This window comes from Sapajus apella, unplaced genomic scaffold (genome assembly GCF_009761245.1).
Source record: "Sapajus apella isolate SASKATOON/1434 unplaced genomic scaffold, GSC_monkey_1.0 scaffold51, whole genome shotgun sequence".
NCBI lineage: Eukaryota > Metazoa > Chordata > Mammalia > Primates > Cebidae > Sapajus > Sapajus apella.
In genome coordinates this window covers 3,724,492-3,738,581 of record NW_022436991.1, presented here as the reverse complement: position 1 = coordinate 3,738,581, position 14,090 = coordinate 3,724,492, and the positions used below count along the sequence as shown (strand labels likewise).

General features: G+C 46.6%; 1 protein-coding gene across 7 annotated transcripts in view; it reads left to right on the top strand.

The window, feature by feature from the left end:
• Positions 1-14,090, top strand: part of CLEC16A (C-type lectin domain containing 16A) — a 223,546-nt gene that overhangs the window by 109,107 nt on the left and 100,349 nt on the right. For all 7 annotated transcript variants that reach the window (XM_032242763.1, XM_032242761.1, XM_032242765.1 and 4 more), the window contains one exon: positions 2,588-2,708. In XM_032242763.1, coding sequence (XP_032098654.1) covers positions 2,588-2,708 — 121 coding nt within the window. The remainder of the gene's footprint in view (positions 1-2,587; positions 2,709-14,090) is intronic.

The following is a 14,090-nucleotide window of genomic DNA, read 5'->3' as shown; positions in this document are numbered from 1 at the left end:
TGGAGAATTGGCTCTAGGATTCCTTCCCCCAAGGACACCAAAATCCATAGATGCTCAAGTCCCTTATGTAAACGGCGTAGTGTTTGCATATAACCTACACACACCCTCCTGTCGACTTTAAATCATCTCTAGATTACTTATAATACCTCATACAATGTAAATGCTATGTAAATAGATTGTTATGCTGTACTGATTAGGGAATCATAAGAAAAAAGTTTGTACGTGTTGAGTACGGATGCAACCATCCACTTTTTTTTTTCGAATATTTTTGATCTGCATTTGGGTTGAATCCAGAGATATGAAACCCATGGATACAGAGAGCCGACAGTATGTGTTTTATATTCTATTTTATATTTATGATGACTGTTGATGATTCATGTGTTGTTTGCAGAGCAAAAGCAGATATTGGCCCATATTGGGAGCCAAATTCTGAACTTTTAAAGTATTTATTGGAAGTTTACAGTTGTTCAGAGTGATGGGCTACAGAAAGCCACACATGTTTCTGTCTTCTCACCCACCTGCTCTGGTCCTGCGTGAGTTATTTGCCTTCAGAACCCCGAGAGGAACGGAGGTTTGGGCATAGAAATGAGCATCTCCTTGACTTGGACCTGGCTGTGGTGGACCCTTTCCTTTCTTCCTTGTCCTTGTGGTCATGACTTCTTGAGAGCTCAAGCTGCCAAGTATTTCAGGTGACCACCCACATCTTGGGCCTTCGGTACTTGGGCTGCCATGGATGTTTAAGTTTCCTGGTGCATGTGGTTAAGTGACACAAGTGTCATACGTTCCTGAGTTCACACCCACTTCAGCCACTTAGTAGATGTGTGAAGTGAAATTGCCCCTCTAGCTCTGTTTCTTTCTCCATCAAATGTTACACTTACAATAAGATGTCCACAGTTCCTGCCACAGGAACTGTGCTTAATAAATAGAAGTTCTTTTGAATGTTTTAATGGAATTACACTTTTTTTTTCTGATTGTTACGGATATCTTTATGAAGACCGTACTTTTAAAAACTGTTAACAATCAGATATGAATGCTACCATCACCATCATCAGCATTGTAACATGAGAGCTGATCTTTAGTGCTTTATGGTTTACTGAGGACTGCACTGACTTCGCATAGGACCAGAAGATAGGATTGCTCTTCCAGTTTCAACATTAGGAGATTGCTCCAAGGTCTCCCACTGGTTAGGGCCCAAGGCAGCACCGGGTGCAAGCAGGCTGATCATCTCCTCATTGACTGGGGTATGAGGAGGCAGTGTGAGTACATCTCTTTGCAGACAGTAATTTGTCCCCTTTGTAGTTTCAGAAGGCACACTGCTGTATAGAGGGCACCCTCCCCTCACCTAGGTCCAGACTGCAGCCTTCAGAGCCATAAACAAGAAGACCCAAAGGTGCACTGGGATTTGCCTTTGCAGCTCCCTGGTGGTGACAGTGGTTTGTCCCCCTACCCCACTGTGCTGGCTGCTTTCCCTCCTGCGTTATCTCAGAACCTCCTAGCAGGCCTTCAAGCTATCATGCCCATTTCACAGATGAGGAAAAGGAAGCTCACAGAAGTCAAGGGACTTGCCCAGCTTAGTGGAGCTGGGAATCCGATGTAGACCTTGTCTGTCTGACTCTGGAGCTCTCCCCTTCGGGCACTGCACCCTCAGTCAGGCCCAGCAGCTGTGCATCAGGGAGAGGGGCCTGCAGGTAGCCTCTCTCTGTGGACTGAGGCCAGGAACTGCCCCTCTTCCTCCTGGCTCTCGTTGGTGGGCAGGGCTGGAGGCTGCTCTCTGCACACACTCTTCTGGCTGCTGGGACTCTGCTTTGTTTCTGCTCTTTGGAAGTACCTGGTGGTCACACAATTCTGACCAGACACCACTTCCATGGGCCAGGAATCCCTATGCTGGCAGATTCGCCTCTGCCCCTGCTCTGCTGGCTAGGAAAGCCTGAGGGGCATTCATGGAACCAAGGTGACTGCCCACCTGCCAGGTGCAAGGTCTCTGCCCTATCAGCAGCACACTCCCTGTCACAAGACCAAGGGACTGGGAGTTAAAGAGACTCACCCGGGGTAGGATTTTTTCTCAGGTTGCAGGCCCTGCAGACCACAGGGATTTCATTTCACCCTCTTCTGTCTGCCCCACCCCCATATTCAGTAGGTAGGAGCTTGAAATACTTTTGGAGTGATTGGGTTTTCCAGAGTCCATGCTGGTTTGGCTGGGACAGCCTTGGGGTGTAGCCCTTGCTGGAAGTCACTTCACCTTTTTAGATCTCAGTTGCCCGGTCTATGAAATGGGGCTGACTGTTGGGCAGGGCTATTACAAAGGTCACCTGACACTTGAGAACAAGGTTCTGGCAGATGACAGTGCTCAGTTCAAGTAAAGTAACGCAAACCTGAACCTGTGGATAACTGAAAACAGGCTACTCCCCCTTTGATTTCTTTTGTATTGCTGTAAAAGCAAACACCAGAATCACAATACCTGAAGCAGTGGGCTTTGTGGTTTTTCTTTCTTTTCTTTAAGTAGAGAGTCAAATTTCTTGATGTGGGGCATCTCACTGAAATGACTCTGCAATCTCACTCTTCTCTGTTCTCCGAACTGTTGGTCCAGGCCATCCGGGTATTCTTCATGCTGCGTTCCCTGTCACTGCAATTGCGAGGGGAGCCCGAGACGCAGTTGCCGCTGACTCGGGAGGAGGACCTGATCAAGACCGACGATGTCCTGGATCTGAGTGAGTTGGCTGCTCTGAGTCACAGCAGGGGTCTGGGTGACATGGGACACGGGACACCGCTCTGCTGATCACTAGCCGCTGGGAGGGTCAGTGTGCAAGCTGCATTTTGTACTGTCGTTGAGCTGTGACCATGAGCCAACAGTGTGCGTGTCCCATGCACTTTTTGAAGAAAAGGCCCCCAGGTTCTTTGAGGTCAGTCTGAGGGTTCTGCTTTCACAACCAGCTGGTTCTCTTAAAAAGTCTCTGCAGGGCAACTGGGGGCTCAAGCAAGGGTGAACAAACTCCAGGGTTCCTGCCCTCCCTGTAAACATAGTGGCACCAGTATGGCTCATTTTATATATTAAGCATTTTCTATATGATCCCAATGATAGAAGGGTTCTACTGCTAAAGAAAGAAATGTGGAAAAAGCAAATCACCAGTGCTGAGGTAAGGATGAAGGCTTCAGAGGCTGGAGAACCATGTGCTCAGCCCATAACCTTGAGCTGCTTGTTCTACTGTGTAGTGCCTCAGTGTTCTCGTCTGCAGCAGGAGGCTGAGTTTTAAAGGAGACAGTGGGCGTAAAGCCTGACCGTGCTCCTGAAACGCCTCTCGTATTTGTATAGCTTTCTCTTTCCTCCATTTGCTGCAGGGCACAGGCACATCAGTGAGTGGCATGGTTTTCTGTTTCTTAAGGGTGTTGTGGTATATTGGGAGTCATTAGTTATATGAGACAGAAAACCCAACTTAGGCTGGCTTATGGAAAAGAAAGGGAAATTGGCTTATGTCACTGGGAAATCCAGGAGTTAGCTGCCTTCAGGCATGGCTGGATCTGGGTGCTCAGTGTCATCAGGAAGCTGCTCTGCTCTACTCCATCTCTGAGCTCTGCTTTCCTCTGTTCCAGCTTCATCCTCAGGAGGGTTCTCACCAGGTAGTGGCAAGATGACCATGAGCAACCCCAAGATTTGTTCAACCAGCTAAGCAGCCCTGATGGAAAGAGAGCTTCTCTCTCCCTTTAATTCTCTCCAAGTCTGGGGTAGAGATGTTATTGGCCTAGCTTGGGCCATCCCTGAACCAGCCAGTGGTCAGAGGAATGTGACTCACTGATGGCCTAAGCTAGGGATGCATGCCCAGCTCTGGAGTTGGGTGGGGGACAGTTGCTTTTGAACCCCATCACTTAAGAGAGGAAGGAGACAGCCCTCAAAGGAAAATCAAAGAAGGGATGGTGACTGAGTGGGCAGAAAAAGCTCAGGCCCCTCTCTGTCGGGTTGTTGTTGCTGTTTTAAATCAGCTTTATTGACGTATAATTTACATGCAAAAAAATTCCCCCAAGCATTAGTATGTAATTCAATGAATTTTGACAAAACTATGGTGTTGTGATCTAGACCCTGCTCTGTATTCCCTTATACAAATGACAGACTGCCACAGCCTGTTTCCACTTCTGTAACATGAGATAGTCTTTCTTATAGTACAGAGTTGTTTTGAGGATTGAATGAAACAGCATATGAAATATCTGACCAAGCATGGTGCCTCCTGTGTAACTGTACTCAGCAAACTGTAGTCAGTATTACAGGAGATTGTACGTGTGAAGAGCATAGCATGCCGCCTGACACGTAGAGGTTCTCAGCGAATGAGGATTGTGTTACCTGGTTGTCTAGTTTCTTTTTCTGGCCTTCTTGTTTATGTTTCATCTTTCCCTTGGAAGAATAAAGAAGCTGTGACTTCTCTCCTCCATCTCCTTTGGCCCTTTGCCCTTGAGAAATGGCCACAGGGATCTCTCTAAGGGTTTAAATTGATCGAGTTGACTGCAAAGAATCGTAAACCAGTCTTCTTCTGATTTGATTCAAGGAGAGAAGGGCTTGCCTTAAGGGTGGGGGCCAGGGGGCACTTCATCAGGGCAGCAAGAATGTTTGCATCCGTGTAATGGAATTAAATTTTATGCTGGCAATTCACATTCCTTCCCTCATCCCCCCAGGAATAGCCTGCTGAAATAAAGGTTAAAAGTTTTTCACTTATCACTTTTAATTGATTAGATTGCTAGTTGAGCTCACTTAACTGAGCCTTTTTGGGTAGTTGGCCATTAAGAAGGTAATGGCTGTTTGTCTTTGCCCAGCCTGATTGCAAATTATGTCTTTTGCTAAGGAGGGTGACATTCAGAAAATACTAGGAATTATGGATGTTAAAAGCACATGGTACTAAAATAAGATATGCCTGTGTTGTTGTTTTTATTTTTGTATTTTTTTTTTTTTTTTTGAGGGAGGGACTGTAAATGCTGGAGCTTCTCCTAACCTACCATTGTAATGGGGGAGAATCATCCTACTCTGTAGTCTGACCAGATGCCTTCAGTGTGTACAAAATACAGGTGAAGGACAGGTGAAGCCGTTCTTACTTGCTGCATGACTGGAAGCTGGGCATGCTTTTGTCTCCTTGATGAGCTGGAGAAAGCTGACTCAGGGAGAATTGTTAGGGACTGGTCACCGTTCTCCTGACTCGATGTGGTCTGCCAGGCTTAAAGGAGTGCTGTCTCCACACAGCACGAAGATGCAGCATAAAGCGTATTCACTGCCCTTGTCACACTTCAGTCAGAAATGACAGTATAAAGGATATTCCCCAGAAGCCACCACAGGTGCTTGCTGACCAGCAGCAGGCCTCTGGGCCAGGTGTGACAGGCAAGCTCTGACATAAAAGGTAGCTTCTCAAAAAAACAAAAAACAAACAAAAAAAGGTGGCTTCTCACGGGAAGCCTCAAAGACGTGGTCACCACTCAGGAAAGAGGCAAACTGGTCATGTTTCAAGTGAAGCCTGTTTTGTTTTTCACTAGAGAGGAGAGTGTCACAGGGCAGGGGTCAGGAATGGGCAGCCACGTGTACCACATCTGCTGGAGTGATGGGGGGCTGGGCTGGGAAGAAAGGAGGGAGGAAAGTGGAAGGAAGTTGAAGGGAGGGAGGGATTGGAGGAAGAAGGGGTACGGGAGGGAAGGGAAGAGGAGAGGAACCAGATAAAACAGTAGATTTCTAGAGGAAATAGCATCATGAATCTCCGTACACCCAGCCCTCAGCTTCAGTTGTTTTTACTATTTTGCTAAGTTTTATTTTATCTGCCCTTTCATCTATTTTAAATACACCACTCACGCAGGCAGTGTATTAAAGCAAATGGAAGACATCATATTATTGTATGTAGAACTACCTCTCTCTAACAGAGAAGGACTTTGCATTGTTCCTCTCAGTGGAATTGGTGGCCACCTGCTGCAAACCGAGGGCTTCCCAGCCCCAGCTGCCGGTTTGGGCAGGAGGCCAGGGTGCAGGGGCCCTGTAGACAGGGCCTGTGCTTACCTGTATGCTGGTCTTGTTGACATTTGATTTTGCAACCGCTGGTGTCATTGGAGTAATCAGCTTTGCAATGTGCCCCAGAGTCTTCATGCCTGTAAGGCTCAGTGGCCTTACCTTTGAAATAGTTCTAGGGCTGGATGTGGCGGCTCACACCTGTAATCCGAGCATTTTCGGAGGCCGAGGTAGGAAGATCACTTGAGCTCAGGAGTTCAAGACCAGCCTGGGCAACATAACGAGATCTCATCTTTACTAAAATAAAAAAACAAATAAAATAATGCCAGGCATGGTGGCACACACTTGTAGTCCCAGATACTTGAAGGGCTGAGGTGGGAGCATCTCCTGAATCTGAGATGTCGAGGCTGCAGTGTACCCTGATCGTGCCACTGCGCTCTAGCCTGGGCAACAGAGTGAGATCCTCTCTTAAAAACAGAAAAACAAAAAAATGGTTTCTAAAAGACTTTCCAAGGAGTGCTGTTGAGCTCAAATGATTATCACGTGTAAAGCCCACAGCACCATGCTTGTCACTGAGTAGGTGCTCAGTGAGTGGGAGCTGGCCGCATCCCTGCTACAGGTGCTGAGCACGCAAGCTGTGACTCATCCCGCTGGGCTCCATGGGGCTGTCATTTTTCTGCTTGAGCAACGCTCTGAGGACGGTATCTGAAACATTCAAGTCATCGCCCAGATGATGGCACTGTTTTGAGGGGTAAGAAAGATAGCTCTGGCTGCTTTGGCCAGAGGAAGGGAGCTATGTCCCATCTGGACTGTGGGACTCCCTCCCTCCAGTGTGCTCCTGTCCAAGGACAAGCAGACTTTGAGGAGAAACCACAGATTCCTGGGGATTGACCTCAGAGCCTCCTTAAATGACTTTGCCTGCTTCCAAATACCATGAGCGACCGCAGTAGGGGAGAAATCCATCCACTATCCATACACTCCAAAGAGATCCCGGCAACCAGGCGTGTTCAGTGTCCAGTTTCCTTGCAGCCTTCTTCTTGTGGGCACCTGACATTCACACAGTTGCAGCCATAGCATGTGCTCCTTGTATCCAACTTGTATTCTGATCTCTCAAATCCATTCATGAAGCCCATTCAGTGAAAACCCATTCATGCATTCAGCTATTTGTGGAGCACCTGCCATATGCCAGGCCCAGTGCTAGGAGCTGAGATGTGACAGCGAGCAAAAAAGCCAGACTTCGCCTCCGTTCTTGGGGTGTTTCCATTTGTGGGGGGAGGGAGAGGATGGAAGTTACAGAACGGGGAGGAGCGTGGACTCAGGGGCCAGACTGTGCCTGCATGGGATTCTTAGCTTTGCTGTTTTCTGCTTGCCAGCTGTATTACCTTAATACCTTAAGGGAACTGAGTCTCCTGGGGCTTCCCTTTCCACATCTGTAAAACGGGACTTGCTGGGAGGAGTAGATGACTATTATGTGTGCTGTGCCTAGAACAGTGCCTGACAGCATTGTGGAGAGGCCATTTAGGAGGTTGTGGCAGGGACCAGGGGTCAGTGCTGGTGGGCAAAGAGGGACGGGACAGTCTGGATACATTTTGTGACAGTTGGCAATGATGATGCTAGAGAGCTCTGTTGACTGTGGGGTTCTGAGCTTGGAACAATCCAGGTGGCAGGGGCTGTGAGGATGGTGAGGTTTATTTTTTGAGATGAGTCTCGCTCTTTTGTCTAGACTGGAGTACAGTGGCATGATCTCAGCTTGCTGCAATGTCCACCTCCCAGGTTCAAGCAATTCTCATGCCTCAGCCTCCTGAGTAGCTGGGATTACAGGTGCGTGCCACCATGCCCAGCTAATTTTTTTTTTTTTTTTTTTTGTATTTTTAGTAGCGATGGAGTTTCGCCATGTTGGCCATGTTGGTCTCAAACTCCTGGCCTCAAGTAATCCTCCTGCTTTGGTATCCCAAAGTACTAGGATTACAGGCATGAGCCGTTCTGCCTTGCCATTTATTTATTTTGAGAGAGGGTTTCACTCTGTTGCCCAGGATAGAGTACAGTGATGCAATCACGGCTCACTGCAGCCCCAACTTCCCAGGCTCAGGCGATTCTCCCACCTCAGCTTCCCAAGGTACTGGACTATAGGCGCACACCACCCAGCTAAGTTTTTGTATTTTTTGTAGAGACAGGGTTTCACCTTGTTGCTTCAGCTGATCTCAAACTTCTGGGCTCAAGCAATCCACCCACCTTGGACTCCCAAAGCACTGGGATTATAGGCATGAGCCACTGTGTCTGGCCTATTACTATTGCTTTTTTTTTTTTTTTTTTTTTTAATACAAGGTCTGGCTCTGTGATCCAGGGTGGAGTATAGTGGTGCAATAAGAGCTCACTGCAGCCTCCAACCTCCAGGCTCAAGCACTCCTACTGCCTCAGCCTCCTGAGTAACTGGGATCACAGGCTCATGCCACCATGCCCAGCTAATATTTTTAAAAATCTTTTGTAGAGGTGGGTTCTCAATATGTTGCCCAGGCCGGTCTCAAATTCCAGAGCTTAAGCAATCCTCCTGCCTGAGCCTCCCAAAGTGCTGAGATTGTAGGCATGAGCCACCACGCCCAGTCTAAAAATAAAAAAAAAAAAAACAACAATGTAACCATACAAAATGAACAAATTTTAAAAACAGTACAGCATAACAACTATTTGTATAGCCTTCTCATTGTATGAGTTATTATAAGTAATCTAGGGATGGTTTAAAGTATGTGGTAGGATATGCATAGGTTGTATGCAACTATGATGCCTTTTTATATCAAGAACTCGAGCATCTGTGGATTCTGGTATCCTCTGAGGAGTTCTGGAACCAGTCCCCATGGATATGGAGGAACAACTGTATAGCCAGGATCTTACCATCTTTCCCAGCTTCGCCCGGCATTTTGTTTGAACTGCCATCATCTTTTCTTTTTTTTTTTTCTTTTTTATTTTTAAGATAGAGATGAGATCTCACTGTGTTGCCCAAGCTGGTCTCAAACTCCTGTGCTCAAGCAGTCCTCCCGCCATGGCCTCCCAGGGTGCTGGGATTACATTCATGAGCCATCTCCTCCAGCTGTGTCATTATCTTTTGCCTGAATTATTGCAATAGTCTCTTGCCCAGTCACTTGCTTCTGCTTTGTCCCCTGGAGTTTATTCTCAGCAGCATGAATTGTCTTCCTTTTAAAGAAAAAGCCAGATCATGTTCTTCGTTTGTTCATAGTGGGCTTCCATCCCATTCTGAATAAAAAACAGAGACCTTTACCCCCGAGGCTGATCGTCATCTGGCACCGCCTCCCTGTCTCTGCTTCCGTGCTCTTCTTCAAACACACCTGGCATGTGCCCACCTCAGTGTCTTTGCCTTAACTGTGCCTTCTCACCTAAGCTGCCAACCACTTGTTCCCCGGAACAAGTACACTGGAGGGTACCACGAGGCCCATCGAAGCTCACATGCGAAAACTATACCCCAAATTCTTGCTCCATGTGTGAAATTCCACCCACGTCGCCCTCTCTGTTTATTCTTCATTTGTGGATGAAAGTGAGTATCCTAAAGATTCTGCAGAATCCCGGTTCCTAGCGTTCTGTGTGCTTCACCCCAGCTTCCTTGCAGACAGGAGCTTTCAGGCAGATTGGAAGTCCCTAGCTATTTTCATCGGATTGCCTGGAGATTCGTTTCCAGCAAAAGTATTATAAAGCTCCCCAAGCAAGTATGTGGTTTGATTGTCAGTCTGTGAAAATGTGAACTCATTGATTTGTTTCTCTTGAAAGCCAGTACTAGTTTTGTGGTCCTGTCTGTGAGTTCTGGAGAATTCTGTATGTTGGCTTATTTTGCTGATGGCCCAGGCATTGTCATGAGCCTCTCATCCTAGTGAAAATGAGAAAGTGGTGTAAATGAGAAAGACAATGAAAAACAAATCCAGAATGTGGAACATTCCAGAAGATAGCTGACTAGGGCTTTCAAGAATGTAAATGTTGTGGAAGACCAATAATGAGGGGGAGGGAGTAGGAGTACTGTTTCTAGGTAATTGAGGCAAAGAGACATGACAGCTATCAGCCTGGACTGATCTTGGATTGAGGGGAAAAGTAGCCTTAAAGGACATTTTTCTGCAAATTGAGGAAATTTGCATATGGATTGTGATTGAATAATATAATGGGGGTCAGTATTACATTTCTTTTCTTTTCTTTTCTTTTTAAGAGATGGGGTCTTGCTCTGTTACCCAGGCTAGAGTGCAGTGTTGAAACCTCAAACTTCTGGGCTCAAGCGATCCTCCCACTTCAGCCTGCCAAGTAGCTGTGACTACAGGTGTGTACCACCACACCTGGCTAATTTTTTTTTTTAAGATGAGGTTTTGTTGTGTTTGCCCAGCCTGGTCTTGAACTGCTGGGCTCAAGCAGTCCTCCTACCCCAGCCTCCCGAGTGGCTAGGACTACAGGAAGAGCCCTCAACCTGGCTAATATTAGATTTCTTGAGTGTGATAATGGCATTGTGGTTCTGTGGGAGTATGTTCTTGTTCTTAGGAAGAATGGGCTGAAGTATGTAGGGGGTCAAGTGTCTGATGCCTGTAATGTTGAACTGATTCAGAAGAGAAAACCATGTATGTGTATAATGAGAGAGCAAACAAATACAGCTGACTGTCAACAAGTGATGAGTCGAACGGCATGTTTGTCTGTTACACTGTTGTTTCTTCTTGAGATTGGATCTCATTCTGTCACCCAGGCTGGAGTACGGTGGCACAGTCTTGCCTCACTGCAGCCTCAAACTCCTGGGCTCAAGCAGTCCTCCCACCTCAGCCTCCTGAGTATCTGGGACTACAGGTTATGTGCCACCATGCCTGCCTATTTTTTTTATTTTTTGTGGAGACGGGATCTCATTATGTTGCCCAGGCTGGTCTCGAACTCCTGGCCTCAAGGGATCCTCCTGCCTCAGCTTCCCAATGTGCTGGGATTAGCGGTGTGAGCCTCTACACATGGCCTATTATACTATTTTTAAACTTTTATGGACGTTTGAAAACCTTCAAAATAAAAAGGAAGGGACAAGAGAAAGAGCTAATCCAGTCCTTGAAAATCCAACATTTAATAGGTGGGAAGTATAATGTTTAGGAACTTGAGCCCCAGATTTAGAAAAGCCTGGATTTTAATTCCTGCTGTGTGACCTCAGACAAATTAGTTAGCCTCTCTGAGCCTTTCTTCCTCATCTCTAAAGTGGGCTGTTACTGCCTACCTCAGGGGTATTCGGTAGTTTAGAAGAGAAAATCCATGAGAAATACTCAGCCTCACACCAAGTGTACACAGGTGTTTGTAATAGAAACAGTCACTAGAATTCATGCCCTTGACTGCATATTGGTCACTGAAATGTGCCTGTCCTCCTTGGAGGGTTCTTTGTTGGAATCCTAACAAAGCACAGCCTCATGACTGCTTCTATCCAGGGGACACATTGAAAAGCAGAGGAGGTTACACAGGCTCGTTAACTAGATGATAAGGTTCTTGGAAAGATGACTTTCAGGAAAGTGGGTGCCGTCTGATTGAAGAGCTGAAACCACAGGGTGGGGTGGGGACTTGAATCAGACTCAGATGGCTCCTTGGGGGCAGTTTAGTTCAAGCATCCAGGCATGGGGCCCTGGAGAAGCGGTTCCCTTAGTGCTGACTCTGAAGTGGACTCATGTTAACGTGAAACCCGAGAGGCAAGTTTGTATGTGGCATTCGAAGAGTTGGATTGCAAGGCGAGTGTGGTTTTGTGGCACTTTGGCCTGTTCTTTGTCCCCACTCCTGGGGCCCCGTGTTTTGTCTTTAAAGGGAGCACAGTCTGCAGTCCTCGTGGGGTCACTCCACAGGCAGATATTTAATGGAGCAGCTGCCCATCATCTGACCTGCTGACTTGGAATCACTCCCAACCTTCCTCCCTCCTCCAACCTCACGATTTGGGGGTCACCAGTTCCCTGGGCTCGACAGCTCTGCCCCATCCCTGGTCTGGCCTCTCCACACCTCTCCCCTGCCCAGTGTCTCCCCTGTTCTACCCTAGCCCATGGCCTTGCCCCATGCTGCTTCATCCACCCTGATGCCCGGTTTGTACAAGGCACCTAACCTGCCATCATGCTGCTGCTTGTAAACTCTCAGATCCCTGCAGTGCAGCGGCCTGAGCTAGCCTCCATACTCCTCGTCTGCTGTGTGTCGTACTGCATCCGCCTGTGCAGGGCCCAGCATTGTTCACAGGCTCCTGGGCACAACCTGCCTGCCCTTGTCATCCCTGCCTGGATGGCTCCTTCCTCCTGCTCCACGTGCCTTGTGTACATTTCACACATCCCCTTACCACTCTGTATATCTCTAGGGCCTGGCTCAGGGCCTGGCACATAGTAGGCACTAAAAAAGCCTTCTTGGATTGAACTGAATAAAGCCTTAGCAGTCACTGTAATTCTTCATGAAGAGTGAAGGATTTTCATTAATGTGGAAGCAGCATTTATAAATCTCATCTTGAGTAATTTGAGGCAGTGGGATTGTGAGTTAGAAAAATGATGTTTGTTCATTGTTACCATACATTTGGTTAGGTTCCCACTGCAGACTTTTTCCCCCGATAATGAAATATATAAAGAATCTTAAAACCATCTTGGCATTTTCTAAAAATGTAGATTGTTTTGATTTCAACAGTTTAGCTACCCCAAATTATTTAACCTCTCTCAAAGCTAAAATGCTTCCTCTTTCTTTCTCTTTCTTTTCTTTTCCTTTTTCTTTTTCCTTACCCCACTTTGAAACCAGCACCCTGAACTTGACAGATTGGCAAAAAAAAAAATCATGTTTCAATTAAACGACCAATTCTCTAAGGAAACGGAAAACATGGAATTCACAACGTTTCCCCTCTCTCTATGAATTAAGCTTCTTCCCTGTGTACTTGACGAATAATGTTGCTGGCCACTTTTCAGAAATGAAGTAGAAATACGGAGAAATGAAATTTGTATCTTATAAACTGACTGGAAATGTGATTATAATACAGCTGTCAGTTTTGTTCAAGTGGAAAAATTTTAAGTAAATCCAATTGCAGCATTATTTGGTTCTTCTAAAGCAGGGTGATGTAGCTGTTTCCTGCATATTGATTATTTGATTGGTACCTGTCTGCTGGCCCTATTTTTTTTTCCTCAGTAGCATTCATTGATGTGGTTTAATGTATATTCCTGTAATCTTTCCCTGTTTTATAAACTTACAATCATAATTGAGCCACATTAGAGAGACATGTTCTGCTGAGATCACAAGGTCACCTAATGACTGTGCCCTCTTTTGTTTGTGATTTATTGAAATGGTTCTAGGACAGTTCTTCTGAAAAACACGTGCATGCACGCGCGCGCGCGCGCACACACACACACACATTATTTTTTCCTCCACAAAGCAGGATTTCTAGATTCAATTCTATGCATTAGAGAAATGAGGCATTTGAGTAGTAGAGACTGTTTAAGGTTTTTTGCCTACCGAAATTATTGTTTTTAAACCAGGCACAGTGGCTCATGCCTATAATCTCAGCACTTTGAGAGGCTGAGGCAGGAGGATTGCTTGAGCCCAGGAGCTGGAGACCAGCCTGGGCAGCATAGTGAAACTCTGTCTTTATACAAACTTTTTCAAAAATTAGCAGTGAGCTGTTATTGCACCACTGCACTCCACCCTGGGCAATTGAGCAAGACCCTATCTCAAGGAAAAATATATATATTGTTTCTGCTGAAGACACTTTACAATTTAAATACTTTTTCAGAATACCAATCCTTCCCACACATTTGGAAATGGGACCATGGTTTTGATTTCTCACATAGGAAGGGACTTAGTGGCTTAGATTTGCTTAAAAAGCAGCAACTTCTGAGGCACATCAGCCCTTGGGATGTGGACAGGTTCTGGGTGCAGCTGCATCAGAGGGCTTCCATGGAGGGTCAGGGGTCCTGCTGGCAGTTGAGTCCTGGCCCAGCAGTACTGTGACCTTGTGGGTGGGCGTGTGTGTGTGTGTGTGTGTGTGTGTGTGTGTGTTTTGAGACATGGTGTCACTCTGTTGCTTTGGCTGGAGTGCGTGGCACAGGCATAGCTCTCTGCAGCCTTGAAGTCCTGGGCTCAAGGGCTGCTCCTCCCTCAGCCTCTAGAGTAGCTGGTG